Source organism: Haliaeetus albicilla, chromosome 2 (assembly GCF_947461875.1).
Source record: "Haliaeetus albicilla chromosome 2, bHalAlb1.1, whole genome shotgun sequence".
Classification (NCBI taxonomy): domain Eukaryota; kingdom Metazoa; phylum Chordata; class Aves; order Accipitriformes; family Accipitridae; genus Haliaeetus; species Haliaeetus albicilla.
The window spans coordinates 27831950-27857179 of record NC_091484.1 but is presented as its reverse complement, the minus strand read 5'-3'; the positions used below and the strand labels follow the sequence as shown (position 1 = coordinate 27857179).

General features: G+C 36.0%; 1 protein-coding gene across 2 annotated transcripts in view; it reads left to right on the top strand.

Moving 5' to 3' along the window:
• Positions 1–25230, top strand: part of CNTNAP2 (contactin associated protein 2) — a 1232776-nt gene that overhangs the window by 512531 nt on the left and 695015 nt on the right. The window contains exons 1-2 of one of the 2 annotated variants that reach the window (XM_069811956.1): positions 13911–13946; positions 20557–20704. In XM_069811956.1, the coding sequence (XP_069668057.1) occupies positions 13944–13946; positions 20557–20704 (151 nt within the window). In that variant the 5' untranslated portion in view covers positions 13911–13943. Of the gene's footprint in view, positions 1–13910; positions 13947–20556; positions 20705–25230 lie in introns of those variants that run through there. The other variant, XM_069811947.1, reaches the window with a different exon arrangement.

Sequence of the window (25230 nt, the reverse complement as noted above, 5' to 3'; positions counted from 1 at the left end):
GACATATTCTGCTTCAGTTCTTCACAGTGCTCTCTCACCCTTACTACTCAGTCTAAATAACTTAGTACCATCAGCAAACTTTCTTATCTCTCTTCTTACCTTCTTTCCTATATAGTTTATGAGTATGCTGAACGCTACAGGTAACAGCACAACTCCACTGGAGATTTCCACTGTTATAACTCAACATTCTCTAATGCTTCTCTTTTAACCAGTTATTTTACCATTAAGGACCTTCCTTCTTATACTATAACTGCTTAGTCATCTTAAAAGCCTTTGGTGAGGGTTATTTTCAACAGTCTCTGGAAAGCGTAACTGATTACATTAACCAGATCACCTTTATCCATATGCATATTTGCTCTTTCAATGAACTTCATTGGGTTTATAATGAAGGATTTTTTTGTAAAAGCCAAGCTGATTCTTCTCAAGCAGATCATAATTACTCAGGTGTCTGCACTAATTCTATTCTTTATTCTAGTTTATAAGACTTTGCCTGACATAGATGACAAGCTTACTGGTCTGTAATTCCCTGGGTCTCTAGAAGAGGATTTTTAAAAATTGCCACCCTCCTATGGTTAGGCACCAAAGCAGTTTTATGTGAGAAGTTATTCACCATTGTTAATAATTGAGCTGTTTCATCCTTGAGTTGCTTTAGAACCTATGGGTGAATACTGTCTGACCTTTGTGTTTTGTTACTTTTCATTTTGTTTATTTGTTCCAAAACTGCTTCAAACTGAATCCTCGACAAAATCCCTTAGAAAGAAAAGATGCATGAGGGAGATCACCCCAGTTTCATCCACAGAATGCAAAGAACACATTTAACTTCTCTGCCATGGCTTTCCTTTTGTATTCTGTTTATATCTATTCATCTGCTGGTCTTACAAAGTGTCTTGGCATGCTGTGTTCTTTTGACATGTTTGAAGACAGATTTATTACTCATTTTGTTTTGGTATCTGATAAGACAGTCCCTGCAGCTCACTTACTACCCACTTTTGCCCCTGATAATAGAAGAAATTGTCATTTGGTTTCTAGGTGAGGTCCTTTGACTTTACATTCGTTAGCTCTCTCTTGAGTTTTACCACATCGTTGCTCAAGTCTGTTAATTTTTCCTTGATCTTGGTAGAAAGTTCAAACTTTGTCATCTACATGTTCATTAGCACATGCCTTACTTCCTTTGTCCAGTTCATTAATGAAATAATACAAAACCCAAGAATGATTCTTGAGAAACTCAGCCAATAAACTCTATTCTCCTAGTTCCCTTGTCACGTTCCCTTGGCTCCTTTCCAAATCTTACACTATTTGCCATCTTCTCCATCTCAATTACTTATCTCCCATGAGTGAATAGCAAACAGTACATTGAAATCTACCTATATTCCGTCTCTGTTATTAAAAAAAACAACCTAAACCAAAAAAAGTCTTGCAGAAGAGATATCGGATGGGTTAGCTTAACTCTGCCTTTGATGGATTTTATTGTTTCCCAGAGATTTAGACATCTTTCTTTGCTCTTTGCTTCAAAATACATTTAGCGTTGAGTAAGTTTATGCTAAAAGTCTGTGGGTTTCTGGACAGTTATTTTGCCTTTCTTAAACTTGGTAAATATGGAGGTTGTTCACGAATCCTTATCTTTTCACATCCCTTTGTTCTCCACTCCCTGTTGTGCAAATTTGATAGATACATAACTTCTGGAAAAAGGACTTAACATTTCATGCATAATTTTCTTCAGTCTGTTTTGGGTAAATATTACCTGGTTTTCTTAGGTATGCCTAACACTGTGTCTTCATGATTTGTTTCTGATGTGGTCATTTCCATTCTGAACCATTCCTTCCTATTATCTATTTTGGTTTTGCACTCTATGTCCAATTTTGTTTACCTTAGGGAAGAACAAAACTTGAGTATTCACTTTGCTAAATACCTTTACTTCTACTCCTCATTTTATGTTGTCTCTTAATTTCTGTGGTTTAGCAAAAGGATCTTTCTGTTTAATGTTTTTTTTTGCCTAATCCACAGGTAATATTCACTCTGTTTCTACCTGAACCTTTAAATGCTGATCACTTCCTTGGTTCAGACTGTAAGTTAATAAGAGGCTGTACTTAGGGAGGCTTTCTGCAAAAATAGAGAACATCACATCATGCATGTAGACCATGACACTTCCCCTGTACCTAAACTTTTCTGTGTTTCAGTAAAGTACAATCAGCCCTACTCCTTAAGGAGAGGATAACTTGGCGTTTATTGAGCCATAAGCAAGGCGTATAGGATTGTTCAGATTTTCACTAACAGAAGAACTTTTCATAAAGGTTAGGGCAATTTCTATTTAGGAAAATAGTTGTGAATTCCTTTTAAAAAAATCACATAAAAATGCAGTAATTTATTTTTTCTTTTTAAAAACTCAAGCCTGCCTACTAATTATAGTAAAGAAATTTGTGAAAATATACTATTTCTTCACTACACAAACTTAATAAATTTCTGGATAGTACATGCAAGGCTTGACTGATAAGAAGCACTACTGAGCATTCCAAGAGTGTCTTATCCTATTGAGCAGGCAGTACTGAAATTTTCTGCTGTTTCTGAAACATGTAATCAACTTGTAATAAACTAGAGACTTAATCAGACCCAGCAACTACCCAATGCATCCACTGATTTCCTGATTTCTGCTGTTTCCAGGCTTTTGTCAGCAGAAGTTGGCAGAAATGTGGATGTATTTGCTGGCTCTGTAGTTTTAAATGACAATTTTTTTTTGCTGTTCTTTCCTCTTCCCTTCCCCATGTTGTTGTTTTCCCTGTTTTTTAGCACTTAAGAGCTCAATACTATCATTAGAGTACTTTGTGTTTGACTCTTTCTACAAAACTTCGTTCATTTATGATTTTTATGATCTTTCAAAATGCATCAGTACACTTACAGTCTGAGAAGACATGTCTATTTTAAATTCAAAATTTAGGTAGAAATATAGTGTATAACTTGTAGATGTCTGAATTGATGAACTTTCCCCTGAACAGAAATAGAGCATCTCACTTGGGCCTAGAATGGGTCAGGTCACTCACTCAGATATTTCAAACATCATGTCAAGATGTAGCTGTCAAAGGCAAGTGCGTAGTTACAGCTCCACACAGCAATTTTCCAGCATAGCCCTAAGGGTTTAATGCTACTTTCAGGAATACAGCATTGCATACCTGTGATTAGAGCCAACTTCTTACATATTCTCATCATTTACTGCTAGAGTTCTTTTTCCCTTAACACAACAACTATGTGAGAAGTCAGCCCTCAGCATTCTCATGTACAGATGATCTACAAAGAAAGCAGAGCTGACTTACTGATTGACCTGTTGGAGCAAAAGATAAGGTACTCAGTATTCGTGTTGAGAAAATTTCTAAAATCCTTCCTCTTAGGAGCACCTCTCACAAGTGAGCAAACCACCTTCCTAAACACAGGCAGTGACTTAGATGTCTAGGCATTCTGCTGAGATATACTGGGGTTATTTGGAAGTACAGCCAAAGAACCAGAGCTGATGTTGTAAAATATAAATGAGCATTCAGAAACTTTTCACTTATATTTTTTAATACTGGCCATTTATACACTGTCTTACACTGACACCTAACTTAGGTAGGTATATTTTGATTTACTAACCATCTTTTATTCTGTATGAAAAGGTAATATAAAGATGCATGGTGTCCTAAAAATATGTTTTGTTAACTGGATTAAATGAGAGACAATAAGAGCATGGTATGTAGTGGTTCTGTATTTTGTAAATATAGTGCTTGAGTAATAGTCTTTTTTTTTTACAAAATCATGCCATCCCATTCTTTATTATTTGTATTCATTTCTGACATGTAATTTTTCCACTTTTCTGTTTACGGTACCACTCCATAGATCCAGGTTAACACTTTAAAATGGTGGTCTTCATGCTAGATTTTGGGATCGTGGATGGAGTGCAAAGTGTTTTGAGCCACAGTATTTGACTCAGTTATTAAGTCTAAACATGGTGATTAATTTGTCAATGCAGACAAACTGGACCCCAGCATAAATGTAATCTGATAGGATTTGGGGATTTTTGTTCCCAGGCATTAGTTTTCTGCTATCACTTAACCCAAAGGCAAAAATATTAATCAGTATAACCAAAGAAATATATGTGAATTTGTATATGAACCTTCTACTCTATATATTCCTATGGCGTAGAATACCTAGTTCTAATGTGCAAGTAACTGTTACCAGAACACGTGGGTAGACCTTTAGATAAAGTTCTTCTCTGAACTAAGTTTATAGTGCTAGAAGATAAGTAGGTAGCCCTAGGGCAAGATTAATCTCATACACAGACAGATATACTCTAGGCACCCAGAGTGCAGTTCTATTTCCTGAACTGAAGTACCCAGCACCAGCTGAGAGACCTCAGGCGGGTTGCCTGGCCACAAGCTTTTGGCTCATCTCAGACCTCCTGCATGTTGTGTCACATCTGCTGGGTTGATGGGGATGTCTTGGTTATTCTAGCATGTCTGTCACTCGGCACTTCCATTTAGCACCTAAATTAAGCTCTTGAAGTTGAACCCTTTTACCCCAACTCAGAGGGCATCTCATTTCAAGATGGCACTTACATTTTAGCTATTTAAACTAATTCTACTTAAGTGTGTGCATGATGTTAAGTATGTGATTAAGATGCGCTTGATGTTCTGTAATGAATTTGTGCTTCTGTGTCTTGTTTCTTCTATCTTTATCTTCTAAGATTAAACCCCTAATAGTAGATGTAGGGGGAGTGCCCCCTCCCTTGCAAAGACACGATGGGGTGAGGCGTACTTGCCGGAATGCCGCTTTATCGTTGCAAGCTGCAGCATCCCACCCTCAGGGGGCGATTTCTGCTGCCTCCTGTTACTCAGACCAGACCTGTGAGGGAAGGATATACCACTCTTTCTGCATTGCAGACCCAAGCATAATGGATTAGCCTGGTCACTGTAGATAGCAAAACAGGATGGGCTGACTGTCCAGCTGCAGCCCAGGGGGAGATTTTAGCTCTTCTGTGAGATGCTGTCTACTCCTCCTTCTCAACACTTAGCACTATTTGCCTTTCCAGTGTAGCACAAAACATAAATCATGCCAGCGCTATGGCAAGCTATTGGAAGAAAGAGGCTATTGGGGTACTTACCTGCCTTCAGCCCTCTTTCTGGCTTTTATAGTAGCAGTTGTTTTCCTATGTGTTGTTAGGACAGCGAGCAAAAGTAAGGTTTCCTCAAGTGCTGTAATTCTAGTGAGAACATCAGTACTTGAGATATACAATGTAAAGCTGTTGCAAAGCCCAGCATAGTCATCTGCTGCTTGAGATAGCTTGCAAAAAATAGATTCAATAGTGTCTATAAACATGTCCGTTAATTTTTCACTCTCTATATCTCTTAGGGATGGAGGATGTTCATCATTCTGCATACATCAATGCAAGTGCAATTCAACTTAGTACTGACATATAGTCTAATTGGCTTTAAAATGGAATTTTGTTTTTTGAGTGCTAATCTTCAGGTAATGACTTTCTAATTGATTTTCTTTTTATGAAGGACCATTGATTCATTCCCTTTAATGAAACTCAGTTGGCTTCCCAAGAGAATTTATGGAAAGCTGATGAAAACAAGGATCTATCACTGCTTCTTTCTTTCCACCTTGCTTTGCTCTCTGTTCTGTCTAAAGTATATTCTTTTTATTCTTCCTTAAGCAAGCTTAGAGTAACAGGGCTAAACAATTGTATTGTGCATATATATGAATGTGAATTGGGATTTTGGAAAAAAAAATGCACAAAGCTAGATTGAACTTTTGTGACATTCTTCCTAAAAACTGGATATTCACCATGGCCTCTGATATATTAATATGACAGCTATTTAACATTTGTAGCGGAGTTATTCTAAACAATCAATCTGAATTGCACAGAGATTATCTGAACTGATCTTATTTTACAAAAAGAGGAATGGCAATTTTTAAATGGAAGTATGAGCTATTGTGCTATCATATTGCTTGTATCATTGAGTTAAGTCACAGCTGAGTTTATATGAAGCACAGTGGAGACTGCCTGAAAGTTTTCTGTTACAGTACAATATAGCAATCCTAGCTAGATAATAATGCATAACATGAGTGATAATTTGCAACCTTTTGGTGATCCCATTTAAGAAGGGCTTGAACCCTAATGTTTAAGACAGTGACACAGCAAGAGAATGAATTCAACAAAAAATGAATGGAAAGCCATGCTGTTATTTTAGTCTGATTTTACACATTCGCTGGGGGCGGGGGGGGGAGAGCTAGTGTCTTTTAAAGAAAGCCTGTACACATTTTGCAAGACAGATCATGTTGTCATTTTGCAAGCTGTTCCAGACAAATTACCAGTTTTGCTTAATTACCTGATTATTTTGATGTTATGGAAGTATAGCCAGTGTTTTCTCATCCTAGCTTGTCAGGTCCTTGCAAAGGAGAAGTTATCCGTGATAGTGAACCATTCTTTGATATAGAACAAAAGATGTAATCAGATCCAGTAACTGGATAAACAAACCAGACAAGCCCAAGTAGAAATAATGCATATTTTTAACACTGAATATAAGTAACTATTGGAATAGCTTCTGTAGGGTTGTGATAGATTTGATTTTCCATCACTTTCAGTTTTGAAATCAAGACTGAATAACCTTATGAATGTTGTACTATAGCCCAGACTGAGAACTTATTATTTGAATTAGTGCCTGGGAGTCAGTATTCTGTGTCTACTGAACTCCAGACTAGATTATCGTAATGCTCCCTTCTGGCCACGAAAGTCAATGAGTCTCTCTCATTTGATTTATTTCTTTTTTTTTTTTAAGCAAGCAGGGATGTAAAAACAGTGCATGGATTGTTTTTGTTTTTAAAGGATCAGTGCATAAATAATAGCTAATTAATTCTCAGCAAACACTTCTGAGAGTATTATCTCCGTTTTACAGACAGAATGAGTTTCAGAGACATAGGACTGTTAGTCTAAGTTCACACAGTAAGTAAGCAACAAAGCACAACTGCCAACAGTCATTCTTGTCTGCCATGTTTGTACTATTACAAGTATTTACAGAGCTTTATCAAATGGCTGTAAAGACATGTCCTGCAGGTGCCTTCTGCAATCCTATAGAGAAACAGAGTAACATCATGATAGCCTCTTCCTTCTGAAGAACTCCAAATTTGTTTGAGCACTTGCAAGCATGTTTTCGAAATACTCTCAAGCGGTAACTAAATTAGTCTAGAAGGCAGGGAAAGTGAAAGATAGGGAGATCCTTGTTCCTTTGTCTTTCCAGTCCTCTTTCCTAAAAATAACCACAAAGAGTATTTTTGGGTTTTCTCATATTAGTTGTAGATGAAAGGGATACTGGACTAATAAATAGCAACAAGATCATGGTGTCTTCACTACGAAAGTTGGTGATACTAAGAACTCTTGCCATTACTAGGAAACAGCAATGTCGGTGTGACGTAGCTTTGGAAAAAAGAATATGCAAGAAGATTCCCTGTGTATCTACTAGCCCTTTCCTGATCAATTTGGGCCTTTGCATAGGAACAGAACCACACTCCACCTTTTCTGTGCTGCTGCAAATCCTTGTCACAGGCAAGTAAATCATGTAGGACAAATATTGGGCCTCAGTAATAAAGTTCCATGTATGTCAGAATTTCCACCTTCTGCTTCTACATGAATAGTAAAACACATGAGACTATTAATGGCACAGGTGTTGCTCTGTTGAACTCCAACTCTTCCTTTCATACAGTGGCCGTAGAAGCCCTCAGCCCCACTCGGTGATAGACTCAAGAGACTGCAATGAAGTCACACTAAACTCAAAACGTCACTGCCTCCTTGGCCAGGGTAGCATGCCTCCTGGCTGCCAAAAATACACAAACTGGAAATACCCAAGTGAGATAAAATTACCCATGCTGCATGAGAAATAAAAATGGCTTGCACACAACTAGTGATCAATTGACTCTAAATGTTCAATCCCCCAAGATTTATAACACAGCTTAAAATTAAACTTAGGAAGTTTCTGTTGCAAGCAAGTTAGGCCATTAAATCACTTTACTATTCATTTTATGAATTGTAAAGAAAAGAAGTGGACAGGTGATCAAAATTTTAAAATCCTTCCCTCTTCCAATTATTGTATTCAAAGTAGATTCACCTTTGCTGATGATTAAACAAGGAGTTTGATACATGGAAGTCCTCCTATTTCAGCTATTTGAGGGCATTTGACCTAAAAGATGGCTATACAGTCACTTTCAGAATAGTACTTGATGTGAAACTGAACAAAACAGCTTTATAGGGAAATTACAGAGGCATATTATCTCTGTCAAAGGGAAAACTAAAACTCCTGAAAGAATACAGTTGGAAAAGAGGTAATGGGATTAAATCAGATTTTTATTTTGGAGCAAAAATAGCACCTTCCGTATGTCTTATTCTATTGTTGTCTGTTTTGTTAAGACAGTTAACAGTTTACTAAATTCCTAGGGTTTCCAATCAGAATTACTTGTTACTCTAAATTTCTGATATGGATATCAGGCACTTTTGGCATGAAGGCTGAATTGCCATTTCACATTGTCAGAATTGACTTAAGCAGAGACATAAGTATTCCTAAGTCCTTCCAAAATCTTTCTGTCAATTTCATCTTGGCAGAAAGAAAAAAAAAAGAGTAAGAAGATACCTCTTTCTTTAGGGGTTTCTTTCCGTTAACTTGTAATAATTCAGGTATTTCTTTGCACATTCCTTTATAAAATATTCTTGTGGCTTTTTGATATCCTTTCAAAAGTCCAAGTGGTTAAAACTGTCCTTATTTCCCTAGAAAGGCAATCATCTTTTAGATGCAAGTTGGACAGGCAGGCATGTTTGAAGACTCTCACATATTGCAATTCTGCCTTTGGGGATTTCTTAGTAATATTCCTTTGATCAGTTTGAAAGAATTATTCTAAAGAGTCCTACTGCAGGTGTTCTTCCTGAGACAGGAATTTCGTGTTTGCTTGTGATTTTTCTTATGACTCTAAGCATTTGGAGCCCTTTTAGCGTGTAGAAAGGATCCACATGCTTTTCATTGATGTTTCCCATATTTATATTTGGTTTAGATTTTGTTGCTCATATCCTGGGCCACAGAGCAAAAGGTTCTAAACCCGGGATCCTTCAGGAAGAAGATCGTGACTTAAGGTAGTGATTTGCAGAGTATGGACTCTGCCTGGGGCGAATAGGAGAAAAGGAAAGGAAAATGGCTAGAGATTTCCTGTACCCTAGTTATCATTGGTAACTGCATCAGCCTTTGGAGTTCTTGATTTTAGTGCATACAAAGTATTTTAGATAAGAGTCCTGGTTTCAGCTGGGTTGTCTTCCTCGTAGCTGGTACAGTGCTATGTTTTGAGTTCAGTATGTGAAGACTGTTGATAACACAGTGATGTTTTCAGTTGTTGCTCAGTAGTGTTTAGACTAAAGTCAAGGATTTTTCAGCTTCTCATGCCCAGCCAGTGAGAAAGCTGGAGGGGCACAAGAAGTTGGCACAGGACACAGCCAGGGCAGCTGACCCAAAGTGGCCAATGGGGTATTCCATACCATGTGACATCACATCCAGTATAAACTGGGGGGAGTGGGGCGGGAGGATCGCCACCCTGGGACTAGCTGGGTGTCGATTGGCGGGTGGTGAGCAATTGCCCTGCGCATCATTTGTACATTCCAATTCTTTTATTACTGCTGTTGTCATTTTATTAGTGTTATCATTATCATTATTAGTTTCTTCTTTTCTGTTCTATTAAACCATTCTTATCTCAACCCACGAATTTTACTTCTTCTCCCCATTTTCTCCCCCATCCCACTGGATGGGGGGGGAGTGAGTGAGCGGCTGCGTGGTGCTTAGTTGCTGGCTGGGATTAAACCACAACAATAAGTTATTTTTATTTTCTTTCCTCTTGACATGTTCAGAGAGTACTGCGGCTACAGCCAGAAACTGAGACATGTATTAATGTTAGATGACAATAGTACTAATTTTCCTTTTTTCTTCATTTTTTTTCCTCTAGGCATTGTTTGCTGAATCTTGACTTAACATTATACATGTATTTTGTTCCTTTCATAAACATTACGACTTGGAAGCATATAAAAACAAATCCAAAAGATACAAAATTATATTAAATGCATACTTTTCAAGTTTCTATAATTTTTAATGCATTTTGTGATGTTTTAACATGTTTTAAGGACAGCTGAAGACAGATTTAAAGAAACCTTAGTATTTTGTTGTTATCCAGTCTTATTTCTCATTATTGGGAAGTGCATTTGAGTTATGGAGAACTATAAATGCTATTTGCAATTAACTATAACCCCAGCATTAAACAGATACTGAAAGTATACTGGAGAAACACCTGATTATTTAACTTTTGTCTTCAAAATTTGTTTCTTGTTATCTCAATATACAATATTAACTTCAAATTTGAAGCAATTAATACACAATAACCAGACTTTATTCCCTACAACTTGATTTACAATTGTGTTTCTGGAACAAACTATTTCAGATATGGCACGTGGTTTGGTTCAGGGTTGTTTCTTGCATGCTAATAGTCTAGGCAGAATGGCAATGATCTGAAAAGTAGTCTTTGGACATTTCTGTCATTTCACATAGGAATGAAAACTACTCATAACTGAGAAAAGTTTATCTTAAAATTTGACCATCCTGATTTCCTCATCACTCAGAAGGAAAGAATATGAAAACACCAAGTACGGTAATTTTGATTTATAGTTACAAATTGAAATCACAAATTCAGATTTTCTGTCATGGGCAGAGAACATTGTTTATATTAACGTATAACCAATTAAGAGCCCAAAAGCTTTCATTATTTTGTTGCTATGTCTTTACTGAATATAGAAGATTCTAAACAGTATTTAAGATAGGTTTTGCCTTTGTCCTTTTTCCTGCAAGGAGTTTCAGAGTCTTATATCCGATGCCCTAAGTCTAGGGGCATAGAATGACACTGCTGAGTTTGTATCTGCCTCTCAGAACTGCACTCACTAGTAACAGCCTCAACGTCTTGGGTTGCAAAGTTCCCTGTAAGTAACCCAGTAAGTAACCAGTGGAGTTGTGTAGAAGAGACACAAGAAGCTTTGGGACCAGACTGGTGTACAAGGAATAAATACTGTTCTGAAAATTACTTAAAAGCTATTTAAAAAAACATCAATGTGTGTGAAAATTGCCAAGTACATCAGTACTAGAGAGGAAAAGAAAACAAGGACCACACTGTTTTCCTCTGTGCTTGCCATTCTTCTCAAGGTGAGAGCTCCTGTCACTGTTGAGCTCTGTAGCCGAGCAGCCAGTGATCAGAGAGCTGTTGTTATTATTTCACTAATGATTGCAGTTATGTTTAGTTACTTTTGAAACACATTCTTCATGTCTCTCATTCTACAGAAGATGTAGCAAAAGTAATTTTTGTCTATTAATGAATAAGACCTAACAACTCCCAGGGTCAAAAGCAGTTTTTATTCTGTCTCTATAACCGTATCACACTGCGTTTTGTATTCTTTTTCTTTTAACGTGAATCAGTCACTAGGCAACTTTTGGAACTAAATTTTTGATTATATTCTCCATTTTGTAGAATACATTTATATTGTACCCAGGAAAATTTATGTTTTACTGTGTAGCCAGTGAAGAGTGGCAAGCTTTTAATTTAGTTCCTATCTCCCACTTTGCCTCACTGACCACAAAAGGCTCAGATTTCTAATTTAGGCACCCATGTGAATATTTGACTAAGTGCTTAATAAGTATTATTTTATTTTTACAACCCCATAAAACAAATGAATTTTTACTGCCTATTTTATATGTGGAACTGAGACACTGAAAGATTAAGTCAAAACTACCTAATCATTTTGTGTGCCCAGGAAACTATAATAAGTGCCACTGAAAAGTTTTTGCAACTTACTTGTCTAGCATCACATGGGTGCTGTCACAAAGAGAATCTAGCTCCTGTGCTATAAGGCACACCCTATATGTTACCTTCATGGAAGACAGTCCTTTCCCATCTGCCAGTCCACAGGTTTGGATGCCATGCATGTTTTAGTTTCTCATGCAAGTAAAGGAACTGTCTTCAAGATATCAGTCTTATTCATTATGGATACCCCAAGTTATCCCTGGAGTGGGTCTACCGTGTGACCTGAAATGTCTAAGCATTAAAATCTGTTTAGTTTATTTAAGACTAAGAGCAAGTTAATGATTACTCCCCAATGTGTTAAGAAATTTTTACGAATGATGCAATTACTTGACCTTGACAGCAAAGATGTAACTTTATTCAATGGCTTGAAGGTTGTATTTTCACAAAGTATATCTAAGTGTAAATACTGGATCTTAACTCTTTGGAACAAATTGCCAAAGACAAGGATAGACTTTCATCAGCAAAAGTTTCCAGATCAAGCTTATCTGGTTTTGGTTTTGAATATAGATATGGTTAAAAATGGAAAAAACACACCAAAACCTCAAGGTACTGCAACCTCAGTTGTTTAGGGTATTAGAATGGATAATCACAATTTTCTCTTTGGATATTGTATGAATCTCTGGGGAATAAATAACATGTAATCATGGAAATAAATGAATACCATAATGTTATTCAGGAATTCATTAAGACTCTGCAGGAAACATTACTTCTACTAACAGTGATGACAGCTCTAATGTTGTTTTAATATTTTGGTGTATATTTTAGATTTAAAAAAAATTTAAAATTTTCTCCATTTTGTGTCATCCTGACGAGAACCTACATGGTTTAACATAGGGGTTGAAATCTCTTATTTATTATGCAGACCTGAAAATTATCTTCTAATTTTGTGAATATTGGTAGTAGAAGTTTTTCATACTATGTTTGGTGTCCACACCAGACATTTGCTGGTCAGCTATTTATCACATCTCTGGAATATTATGTTCAATTTCAGGATGTGGAGAAGTATGACTTTGTTGGTGCCTTTGCTGTGATACCATCTGTGATGTCCCATAGATAAAACTTAACAGTATCCGTATGTTTGTATCCTCCTGTTCTTGAGTCTAAAGGTTAGGAGAATAGGGGGATTAAGTGGATTTGTGGGGAAAACAAACAAAAAACCCCAATCTATACACATGTGCACTCTCTGATGTCCTACCTCAAATATTCATGTAATATAAAGTTAACAAAGGATTGCTGTTCTTCTGGAAAGCAGTCATTTCCTAGCAAAATGCACAGGTAACTCAGTAAGGTTTCTACACTTAAAGAGGTAGGAACAATTAGTATGCAGAAGTATGAGAAAAACAATTTATTCTTGGGTTTAGGGTGTATAAGCAGGGTGAAGAGGTAGTTCTTTTTTTGTTTGGGATTTTGGCTTTAGGCTTCATTACTCAAAGTAAATTAAACAAAGATAATATACTGCAATAGTGCTGGGAGAGAATAGAGTGTTTCACTTGCATCCAGTTAATATTAATCATGTTCTGGAAACAGTGGCCATGCTGGTATGTGGTTTTTTGGTCCTGGTTTGTTTGTGTATGGGGTTTTTGTTTGTTGGGTTTTTTTAAAAGAAGAACTACAAATATCAATACACCAAGTTAAAACTCAGTGACAGATCTGAATATGAAACTAATTTGTAAATTTTATTTTAAGTATCTGAAATTATATCCAGGTGTCCTGGTTTCAGCTGGGATAGAGTTAATTTTCGTTCTAGTAGCTGGTATACTGTTATGTTTTGGGTTCAGTATGAGAAGAATGTTGATAACACACTGATGTTTTCAGTTGTTGCTAAGTAGTGTTTAGACTAAGTCAAGGATTTCTCAGCTTCTCGTGCCCAGCCAGCAAGAAGGCTGGAGGGGCACCAGAAGTTGGGAGGAAACACAGCCAGGGCAGCTGACCCAAAGTGGCCAATGGGGTATTCCATACCATATGACATCATGTCCAGTATATAAACTGGGGGGAGTGGGGCTGGGAGGGGATCACTGCTCAGGAACTAACTGGGCATTCATCAGCGAATGGTGAGCAATTGCATTGTGCATAATTTGTTTTGTATATTCCAATCCTTTTATTATTATTGTCCTTTTATTATCATTGTTATTATCATTATTATTTTCTTCCTTTCTGTTCTATTCAACTGTTCCTATCTCAACGCACTAGTTTTACCTTTTTCCTTCTGATTGTCTCCCCCATCCCACTGGGGGGGTGGGTGGGGAGTGAGTGAGCAGGTGCATGGTGCTTAGTTGCTGGCTGGAGTTAAACCATGACACCAGGGTATCATATCTTCCTCTATGATTCCTCCAATTCTCTGTCTTCAAGATTTAAAAACTTTTTCTAGGAATCAATGTACAAAACTGAAATCTGTAGGAGTCATCTGTGAACAGAAGATGGAATTATCCCTTAAAGATTTCTTGACACTTAAAGATTTCTTGAGGCTCCTGTTAAAATAATAAAAAATAAATGTGCTTGTATATGAGATCAAGTTCTTTTTAAGTATAGCAACGGTTAAGCAAGCTATAAAATGTTAGCATATTTTGTTATAAAAATCAATAGTGTTATGTTGCTGAATCATTTAGTTTTGCTTGGAGATGTGGAAGGGTAAAAAGCAACAAATACAGCTTTTGGCATTATTCTTTGAATGTAGTGATAATTACATGATATTATACCTCTAATTATGATGCATACATGGTTAGACTATGTTTTTAGCATATAGAGACAGATTTTGAACCTGAAGGTAAACCCCCTAGGAATCAGTAGAGAATTTAAGGGAGTAATGTGATCAAAATTATGGGTCTGTTTAAAAAATGCTAGGAAATATTTTGAGCATAGAAAAGATGTGTATTCAGTTATATTAAAAGCCTGTTACTAAATGTTCCTTAGTTTGAGTATGTGGGTAGTTTTTCAGAAATTGGTGGTGCTACACTCATAACATAGGTAACTTGCTTAACAGAGATGTGTGGCTGAGGGAAGGGTATGGATAACTATTGAAATTGGGAACTTACTGATATCACTGGGAGCAGAATCGAGTTTATATGAGCACAGAGTACCATCAGCAGCATTATAATGTTTAGTTTATCCACATGTTGCTAATCCTGAGCTCCTAGGAGCTCTGGTCATTTTATAACCATAAGTCTCAAAGATGAGATTCAGCACCTGTTGAGGGTATGATTTGAGGGTTTCATCATTTGGGATAAGGGAAATACCTGCTATAGCTTTTCATTGCTTTCAGATACTGTTTTTCTGTTTAGATGCATTACTGTGTGAGATGATTGTGAATGATGCTATAGAAATGTTGGTTTGCTTTGAAGATGTTTGTTTTGGTTTGGTTTGTTTTCAAGGAGAGACGACAGTATGCAAGCTGTAGTGTTACTGATTGTGCTGTTCAATAGAGAGAATGAAGAAATGGTTCTTCAAGCAAAAGGCTACTGCTTCCCATCTCCTGTTCTTACTCAACACAGCACTAGCAATGTGTCAAACCTGAGCTAAAATAGACCAAACACAGATTTGTTTCTTTCTGAAACATTCCTGTTTATTTGCTATTTTTCTTTCCTTCTGCAATCAGTTTTCTTACCAGCTGTTGTTTTCTCCTCTTTTTTTTCCCCCTTCCTCTTTGAAGTTAATCTCATAATATTTTCTTTTACCCAGTCCTTTTATTCTTGCTGTTTCAGTTTACATCATACATTTGGGCTGGATTTTCATAGGTATGGAGCTGAGAAATGTTTCAGCAGCAGTGAGGTACTTAGAGCTTGACTCGATTTTCTGATGAAGTTAAGGTTTTCTTTGGAAAATGTTCATGTTGTGAAACATCTTGGTTTCTCTGAAATCTACTATGGATTTCAGTCAGCTTGTGCAGAACCAGTACATGTGTGAACTTTTCCAGGGTCCATGGATTTGGGCTGCCCTGCTCTGCCCAACACCCTTCCACAGCACTGCTGGCTGGGAGCTCCCAGCACCCAGCCTGCCCTGCTCCTCTTCTTGGTGGTGCAGGGTCTTAAGAACTCAAGTGAAGAACAAAGTTTTCCAGATTTTCTTTGCTGTGCAGGCAGAGGGCTGGCAGCCATAACCAAAGCTGTCAACTTCTCAAGTTTGTAATCCTTCTAGTTTTTGGAAAAGTATTTGTTTTGGAATTTTGGGGGATTTTCTATAAAACAAAAATTTTAAGGTTTAGCTAGCTCCATACTTAACTCATCTTGGAGTCCTCAAAGAAAACCCAGTTATGTTTCCCACAGACATCTTCTATCTGTCAGTGGATGTTTCCATGTTTTATAATACCACACTTTTATTAATGTGGCTTTACATGAAAATCCTGTCTCTGATTATGAGAACCATTTATAGAGCTCTAGTACCATGGAACATAGACTCTGTAGTGTTTTCACTACTGCTGTGTCAAAATAAAGCTAGAAGCCTAGATTTTTTCATAAATTCAGACCCATAAATTATTCCCTCTTTTGCTTAAAATGCCAATGGCAAAATGTAACTGTCAAGAAGTACTATAGTAAGTATATAATTAAAGAAATGAAAAAAATTACTAGTAATTAAAGTTATGGAAAAAAAATTAGTCCTTCCTCTTTTAACTAGAAAAGAAATGTCATCCTACTATTCCATGCATTGTCCTATTTTTACATCACCCTAGAAAGAGCATACATTGAAGTAATTTTAATAATTGTCTCTGAATAGATCATTAATTTGGATGGAGAATTCTTCACCTGAATTAAGTCAGGTGAAGAATTAATTTTCCCCTTAAGCAAGTTAGGTTCTCTGGTATATATGTGATGATTTTTGGGGGGGTGAAGTGCAGTTTTTTTCTCTGCTTCACTAAGAGTTGAAAGATTGCAAACATCTTTTTGTTCATTTGTTTGAGTATCTGAACAACATTCTTTCATTCTTTTCCTCTTTGGTTAAAGTATGAAAACTTCCACTTTTGTTCACTTAATAACATTTCTTTTCATTCAGTCTTGAGCCTCCTTACTTCAGAGGTGATTTTTTTAATGCTGAGACTTTTTTTTAAACCTTTATTGTAAAAGGTAATCAAAGTATTTTTCCAAAATGAGATTTTGTAATGAACTTGCTGTATCCATAAAGTTGAGTACTGAATGTTATTGCAAAACTGTCCTTTTACATGAAACTAAACCCATTTTTGTCAGTTTTACTTAAATAATAGTATTAAGCTTTATGTTACTTCACTACTATACTTTACAACAATACTACTATAAATTTATAATTTAGCTTTAACATTTATTATTATTTATTAGAATATCATTGTTCTGTAAATACAGGAAACAAAATTGAGTCCGAATCTGAACTTTCCCTAACTTTTCTTCCAAATTTCACAAAAACTTACCTTCACTTTGCTCAGGTTCTTTGTTTATGCAAAGTAAATTATACTGAATGTCTCTACTGTGTCTCTATGTACAGTAGTGTGACTGAAGCATATTGATAAAATGATAGTGAATTTCAAAGTTCATACAGTTATTTTTGCTGCTGCTTCTGCTGAAGAAAGCTCCTGTGCCAAAAGCTTTTTTATTTTAAACTTAATTAAAATATATTACCTGTCCTATAAACTTTTTGAAAAATACTTGGAGCTGAACAAATTTTACTCTTAAGGCAGACAGTTGCAAAACTCTTAGTGAGTACTCTTGAAAACTCCATTCAACATATGTTCAAAAGCAATGTTTAGAAAGGATTTGGGGGAATATTTTCTTACCTTTCCTTATCCTTATTTCTTTGCTGTCCTGTGGAACATTGCCTTTGAGAAAAATGACTGTTACTCACAACACTCCCGATCTTTTCATTGAAATGTGAAACATAAAGCGGGTTACAGAAGTAGGTATCCAAAACAAGAGAAATTACTTGTAGAACAGAGGATTTTGGAGTTGGACTGGTGAGACAGTGCTACCTGTTTTACAGACAACTGAGCCATTTTGGTCATTTTCCCAGTTTGGGTTAAAGAAAAACCATGTTACCCATGAAAAGCAGACATTTGGCAATAATACTTAAGTGAGTTTGTGAGATTAATAATCTGTAAAACTTGTTTAATTTATACACGTATTTCCCCCTTTTTCTGAAAAATAGTTTTGTAAGGGGGTTTCTTATTGTACATTTCTATACTTTTTTTTAACCAGATTCACTCCCTCTTTAAAAATAATCTCCTATTAGAGATGTGGGTCTAAATTATACTTTTAAATCTTATTAAACTGTGTGTTAACCTTAGCAAACATGTGGCTTTGAAAATTCTATAAACTCAATTTTAAATGAAAACCTGCCTTTCTGAGTCCACGTACAAATCTCAGTCAGAAAAGGAGATTTTACAGCAATAGTACATAATTCACAAGCTCCTGTAAATTGATTTTTCAGCCTTGCAATGATGGATTTTGGCTTGATGTTTGCATTATCCACAAAGTGTATATTACTGTACCACATTTATCTAAATGAAGGCTGTATTTAAAAGATATTGTTCTGCTGGAGACTAAATGGAATGTGTTTTAATAATCTGGGAAACTGATGACAGACTGCCCTATTCTCTATTTACTGTGTCTATGCATTCAGCACAGGTTATGGGATCATATACCAACAGACACCCTCAAAATATCAAACACCTGATGGTTTCAGCTCTAAGTCTTTCTGACAAAGGACTGTTAAAGCATAAGTCAGGGCACAAAGTTTGGAGAGCTACAGAAAATAATTTTGATTTTGAGAATCATTTTTCATCAACCATTTAATCAAATTATATAGAAAATATCATGCCCTCCTATATTCAGCTTCCTTTGCCCCTAATACTTCTAACAAATTAAACAAACAAACAAACCCCAAAACAAAACAACCAGCAAAACCCTACATTAAGAGAGTTTTGATAAGATTTTGCTAAGCATCACAAAACTAAGATATGCCCAAACAGAAATTACTTTTGAAATATGGAGCATTACCTTGTATGCTCACTAAAATATATATTTTTCAAGGATCAAATTCTTTATTCCCTCCATGAAGTTCTGTGATTCCTAGAACAAGACTAAGAGGCAGCTGTTCAATAGGATTTTTTGTCCTCATTCAGTGTATGCTTTCCTTTGTTGTTTGTTGTCTTCTGTTCAGCTCAGAAGACAGAACTGCTAATTTCCTTATAAATACTTACCACTTGAATATGTATGTGCTTCATAGACATTAATTAATGTATCTTACAAGCTCAACTATGAAGTGAGGAGTGCCATCATAATCATTAGCACATCAATAGCTGCAGTACAGAAAAATTAAGGTGCATGTAACTGTTATTATATGTCATATTTGTTGGATTCCACCAAGGAAGGGATCCTGTGGATCTTCCTTACATTTACCACCACCTAGATCTACAGTGCACTGTACAAAATAATTATTCATCTAAGATATCCTTTTGGAATAAGTAGTATCTAGGCATGTAATTAGAATTAGGTATTGCTATATCTGTATGTAAGGGCCAACTTAAATTTTGTGTCTTTCAAATTTTTGTTGACTATATTTTGCAGTAGTATTGCTTACAGTCCAGTTGTTTCTTTCTTTTTTTTTCATTCCACTATCAGTATTTATTATAGGACTTTATATGGATTTATTCAGATGGCAGCTGTGTAGATACTACTACTACTGAATATTTTTTCCTCTGTAGCAAAAATATCTTTTTTTAATGAGGATGCACACAAATTTCTTATTTTCATAGGCTCTCTAATAATGGGTCACCTTTTCTCTGTTCATTTATGACTCTCTGTTCACTGTTACAAGACACTTATTTCTGTTGAAAATTACCTATGAAGAGGTGTGAAAGTTCCTCTGAAAATACTGAGAATAGCTGAATGGTAGTCTTCAACATCTGCCATCAGTGAATGGATTGTCCATAAACTGACAAGACAAAAAAGATGGTCTATTATGTTAGCTAATAGGTATTGTTTACTTTTAAGCTTGATGCTATGAAATATTTTACCAGTAGGTACAAAACTACAAACCAAGTGTTAAATATCTACTTCACTGACTTTCAAAACTCCCTTGAGAGCTCTTGTGTCCTTTCCTGACTTCCAAAGTTTTATTAACCAAAAATAAGCTGTGCTGTGGGTGACAGCTATGGTTAGGAAAGAAACTGGACACTCACTTTCCAGCAGGTAATATACATCAGAAGTAAAGGAAGATTTTTAAATTCTTAGAAAATTGAGAAATTGAAAGGGTCCCTGTCTATCGTAGGAAGCGAGTTGTTTCAGTGTTCATATTTACAGGAAAATTACTGGTGTGTGTAATCTTACTGATAGAGGATGGGTATTGTCTTCTCCAGAACAACCACTCTGGGTTGGACACTTTTATTAACATGTTAATAACTGAGTAACAGATTAGTGATGCAAAATGGATTACTCTCTTAGCTAGCAGGAGCTGTTCCATGATTTCAACATATCTGTTGTGGACAAAGAGGTCTCAATGCTACTGTTTTGGTATTCTTGTGAGACTTTGTAAATCAACTGTTCATTTAGTCACTATCAAAGAAACATTTAAATGAAACTTCAGTGTAACCTAGACACTCAGAGGACTTCACTACCTAATGTTTTCCTTCAGAACCGAAGCTTTATAGCATGTGAAGTAGAGGTAATACAATAATTTTCTTTTTCTGCTTCTTCTTTCCCTTAGGCATTTCCTGGAAACACAAACTCTGATGGTGTGGTCCGACATGATTTACAACATCCAGTTATTGCTCGCTATGTACGGATAGTTCCTTTGGACTGGAATGGAGAGGGCCAAATTGGGTTAAGAATTGAAGTCTACGGCTGCTCCTATTGTAAGTTTTTCCATGATCATCCTTTTTTTTTCTTTTTCCCCCTAAATAAAAACTGGGTTTGGATCTCAGATTAAATCTGAATCTCAAGTACTTTTTGCTTAGATAGATTAAGATGTTCCAGGATCGCTAGTTATATTGCCCAGGGCTTCATGAAATATTTATTGTAACCTTAACTCTGAGTTTCTAGTTTGTTCTTCTCTGGAAGATGCAACATTGGAATTCGCAAAAGTGCTTTGAAGTTGCTCCTTTTTATCTTCATGGTTTCTTTTGCAGAAGACTTTGGCTATTATATAAGCTTGAATGGGCCAGTTGAGGAAAAGGTAGTATTCAGACAACTGTCATGTTGGGTCTTGAGGGGAACAACTGGGAAACAGGACATAATTTATTGCTTGGTGCTAGAGTTAAAATTAAAGCAAATAAATAAGAATTCTATCACAGGAACTCAGATTGTCTAGATACGTGACATGTTTTTCAGAGGTTTTTTCTTTAGTATTTGAATATGACTTTAGAATTTCATTTGAAATCTGGATGAGCAATGGTACAAATGCCTCTGAATTTAGGAGCAGAACTGATTATGGTTTAAGAAAAGCAAGGGTAATTTCTAAATGCCCTTCTGTGAATTCAATCCAGCCAATGCTTAAAGAAAATCTACAAACCTGCAGAAAATTAAGTATCTGATGTCCTATTTCTAAGTATGTATTTTTTATGCAGTATCCTGTCTTTGTTGGTGTTTTAGCTGGAAGGAGCTATTTGAGATTTGTCTTTTAATAACCAGGTGTTAGAATAAGGTGAGTAAGGCATATGGGAGCCCTTTGCCACCCTAACTAGCAAAAAAGAACACTTTGTGATTTCAGTTCTTGTTTTGATTTGGATAGATAGTCAAAAGACTATGTATTTTCATTTAGCACCAGTAAGAACCACAAAGAATAGAGTTTTGGTATTATTTTTCCTATTTCCACACAATGAATTAAAGCCCTATTTTAAAAATTTATATTAAACCACAGAGAATTTCCCAGTAGCTGCAGTAACTTAGTTGAGAAATCAAATCATACAGTCTGTGGTGTTGATGCTGCTGTGCTGAGGGCATGCGTTGGTGTTAGATACATTCGTAAAAAGACAACAGTGTATCTGAGGAACTGTGGGTTATTCTAAAGTTGATTCTTAAAGAGAAACTGAGCTTCTGAAGTTTTAGGTACCACTGTGATTGCTTAGTACATGGCTCTTAATAGACAAGTATTTACCATCATACTGCTAAAATGTTTTATGTGCAGTTTTAAGTATACCAACCACTACAGCACGGTTAATTTTGCACCATGAAAAATACTTACTTTTAAGTATACCTCCTTACTTGTTCATCAGATGCAAATTCAGGTGTTTGATACAAGAAACCAACATCTAGTTTACTGTGAAATATGACTCTCTTTAACAGAAAAAAATGTAGCAGAATCAAACAATAAAACCCATGATCTTTGCTGCAATATTTACAGGTAAAAGTAGTATTTTTTTTGTGATGAAATAGATAGACAAAATACTGTAGGTACACAACAGCATGCTTTTAGAGGCTTAAAGTAAATGTGAGAAAAAGTAAAACACAGCTTGTTGACAAAATGATTCCGGTTGTTTGATGAAAAATTGCTTGCTTGACAGACTTTTGGAGGAGAATAAAAAGCATCTCCCGAGGAAACAATGTATGGAACTATGAATATACTGATAAATGTGTCTTCACAGAAGAACTGAGGTGGCCAAACACAACTTTGTAATTTTACTGAGAGAGTATTGCTGGTCTGTTTGTATGAGAAGTGATTTCAATAATTGTTGGGAGGGGTTATATAAGATTAATAAAAATATTTTGCATTTTTATGTGTATAGGGTCTTTTCTTTCAAAAACCCTCCTAAAACACAGTGTGTTTTTTACATGCAGGAATTGGGGTGTCCCCAAAATGCTATCAGTAGATAGCAGCAGAGCAGTTGAGAAGAAGGACTAAAAATTCACTGTGTTAAGAGAGAGGAAGGCAGCCCTGTGGTATGACTAGTGGAACTAGGGAGTAATGTGTACAAATTCCCAGCTTGTCTTCAAATGCATCATTTGGAGCCAGGTGTATAATGCTGCATTGTTCCATGTAGACGTGTCCTTTGGGAGAGGCAAAGTTTTTAACCTTATGATTAGAAGTGCATATATTTGCATATAAATATAAGCCCTGGCATTAACCAGTATGATTTGCAGATTAATCCTAATGTCACTGAAGGAACTGGCCATTTAGGTAACCAGTAATATTCAAAGCCTGATTAAAAGATAGGCTTCTAGTCAAATCTGCCCCAAATTTTGGAAACATTACCTAAATAAAAAGGCTGCCCAATATATCGCAATCATAATTTTTCTTTAAGTTTATAGATTCATATTGAATATATTCTTTTATTTAGATATTTTAGAGAGCACGTTTTGCAGATACAAAAATCAGGTATTTTCTCACAGTGCAAGCAAGGTTTAATTGGGAAGCCATACACTTAGTGATTACAAAAACTTTCCTTGCACACTACTGCAACCAGGTCACTAGTCTCAGAGTATTAAGAAAAATACTTCATCATATTGAACTGCTTATTCAAAAGTCAGGTCATTAATTGCCATATTTTCTGGTTCCTATTTTGTCTGGGTATGCATATAAGATACACATTTAATTTTTTTGTACCAGAGGTGAAATTCATGTTCTTCCTTGCCCAGCACATTAAAGTTAAAAAAGAGGTGTGATTTCCAGCGACTGATTAGAGCTCACATCTGTGCAGAGAAGTTCATAGCATTACCAAATCTTCTTTCACTTTTGTTTTGTTTTGCTTTAAGTTTGAAATCTGGGCTGTCTTTGAAACTGCACCGTTGGGTTTTGTGTAGATGAGATCTGTGGGGCTGTCTTCTAAGAGAAGAGCTCACAGACGTCGCCAAAAAAGAATTAGGGCCTCACTCTACAACGAGATTCAGAATGAACATTGTATTTTTATCTGTGAATAAATGGTGACATCGCATTTAGAAAAGATTTTCATTCTCCACAGGGCAAAGCTAATTATGTCTTATTTAAAAAAAAAAAAAAAAGGATAAATAACTTGCTTAATGGCTATGTTAATGGAGGAGTTTCATGAGAACAACAAGCTTGGAAAACAACAAATACACTATTATGTAATATAAACAACATTTTTTAGTCAGTGGGAATTTTAGCTTTTATTTTAAAATTGTCTATTTCATACACTGTAAAGGAGAAAAGGGTCTTTACACTTGCAGTGACATCATTTATCAAAAAGCAAGTCACAGAGAAGAAAGTAATATAACCAAAGGCAAAACATCCACTGAATCAGTTAGGTCAAAACTGATGGCAGATTTTTATTTGTGCTCTTTTGGAGACAGAGAGCAAGACACGTGATATATATCTTCTATCACATCCACATTTATGAATTTTTGAGACAGGCAGCAAAGACATGGCTTCTGGAGGCTATGACAACTACAATATAGTACATTTTACTACTGATTCGTGAAGATCATAATAAGCTCCTGCAGGATCATTGCCATATGAATAGTTCCCTTAATCTCCATCCTGTGGCAGATGAATGCCTACAAAAATGGCAATAGTGATATTATTGCATAGTCTTTGGCTACGCTTTTCAAGATAACTGTATGAGGCCTTCTGGGTGCTGAAGTCCTATGAGTGGAAAGCGCTTACTGATACGTCTGTTCACAGAGTTTTTTGATACGGCTGTGTTGATTTTCTGTACGTCTGAATCTTTTTGATGCAGTTGTACATCTGATGGTAAGAATTTTCAAATTCCAGATGATTCACTTCTGAAGTATAGGATATACTTGAAAAAAATCACTTGAAGATGGCAGAAAGTCATGCAAATACTCAATATACTCAAGGCAAATAGGTGGCAGGAACAATGATAAAGCTCCATGAATGGCTGCAAACTGAGCTGTTTCCATTCATTGACCAGCTCTGTTTGCTAATACTCAGGAAGCAGTGGGACTGAACAAATGTCACCTGAGCTGTGTTTGCAGATCTGTTCATTTCAATTATTAGCTGTACCATTGATTTTGTGCTATGTCAAGTGTTAACTGTTTCAGTTTCCTGATGGGTGACCGATTTTTTTAAGGAGGGTGGGAAAAGAAGGGAATATAGTAACTACAGTCCTTAGGGTTTTATGAAATAATGTTTGCATGGAGAACATTTACTCTCCAGATAGTAAAGTGAACAAAAACTTGGTCATGAAAACGTGTTACAGGAAAAAAATAAGGTTTGGAGATGCTCTTAGGGGATGAGCCAAGTGAATGTTTGCAAGAACTTACTAGGAACTATTGAAGTGCTAAAAACTATGAGCTGAACAGATCTTTTGGGTAATCGTTGGTGTAGTTAATCCTATCTGCCTCTGGTGACTTTGACTTAAGCCATGGTTTCCTTTGATGGTTAATTCCACATTCAGCTATACTCATTGTTAGGAAATTTTCTGTGATACTTATTTGAAATGTCCTTTGCTTGGTTTTGTGCTAT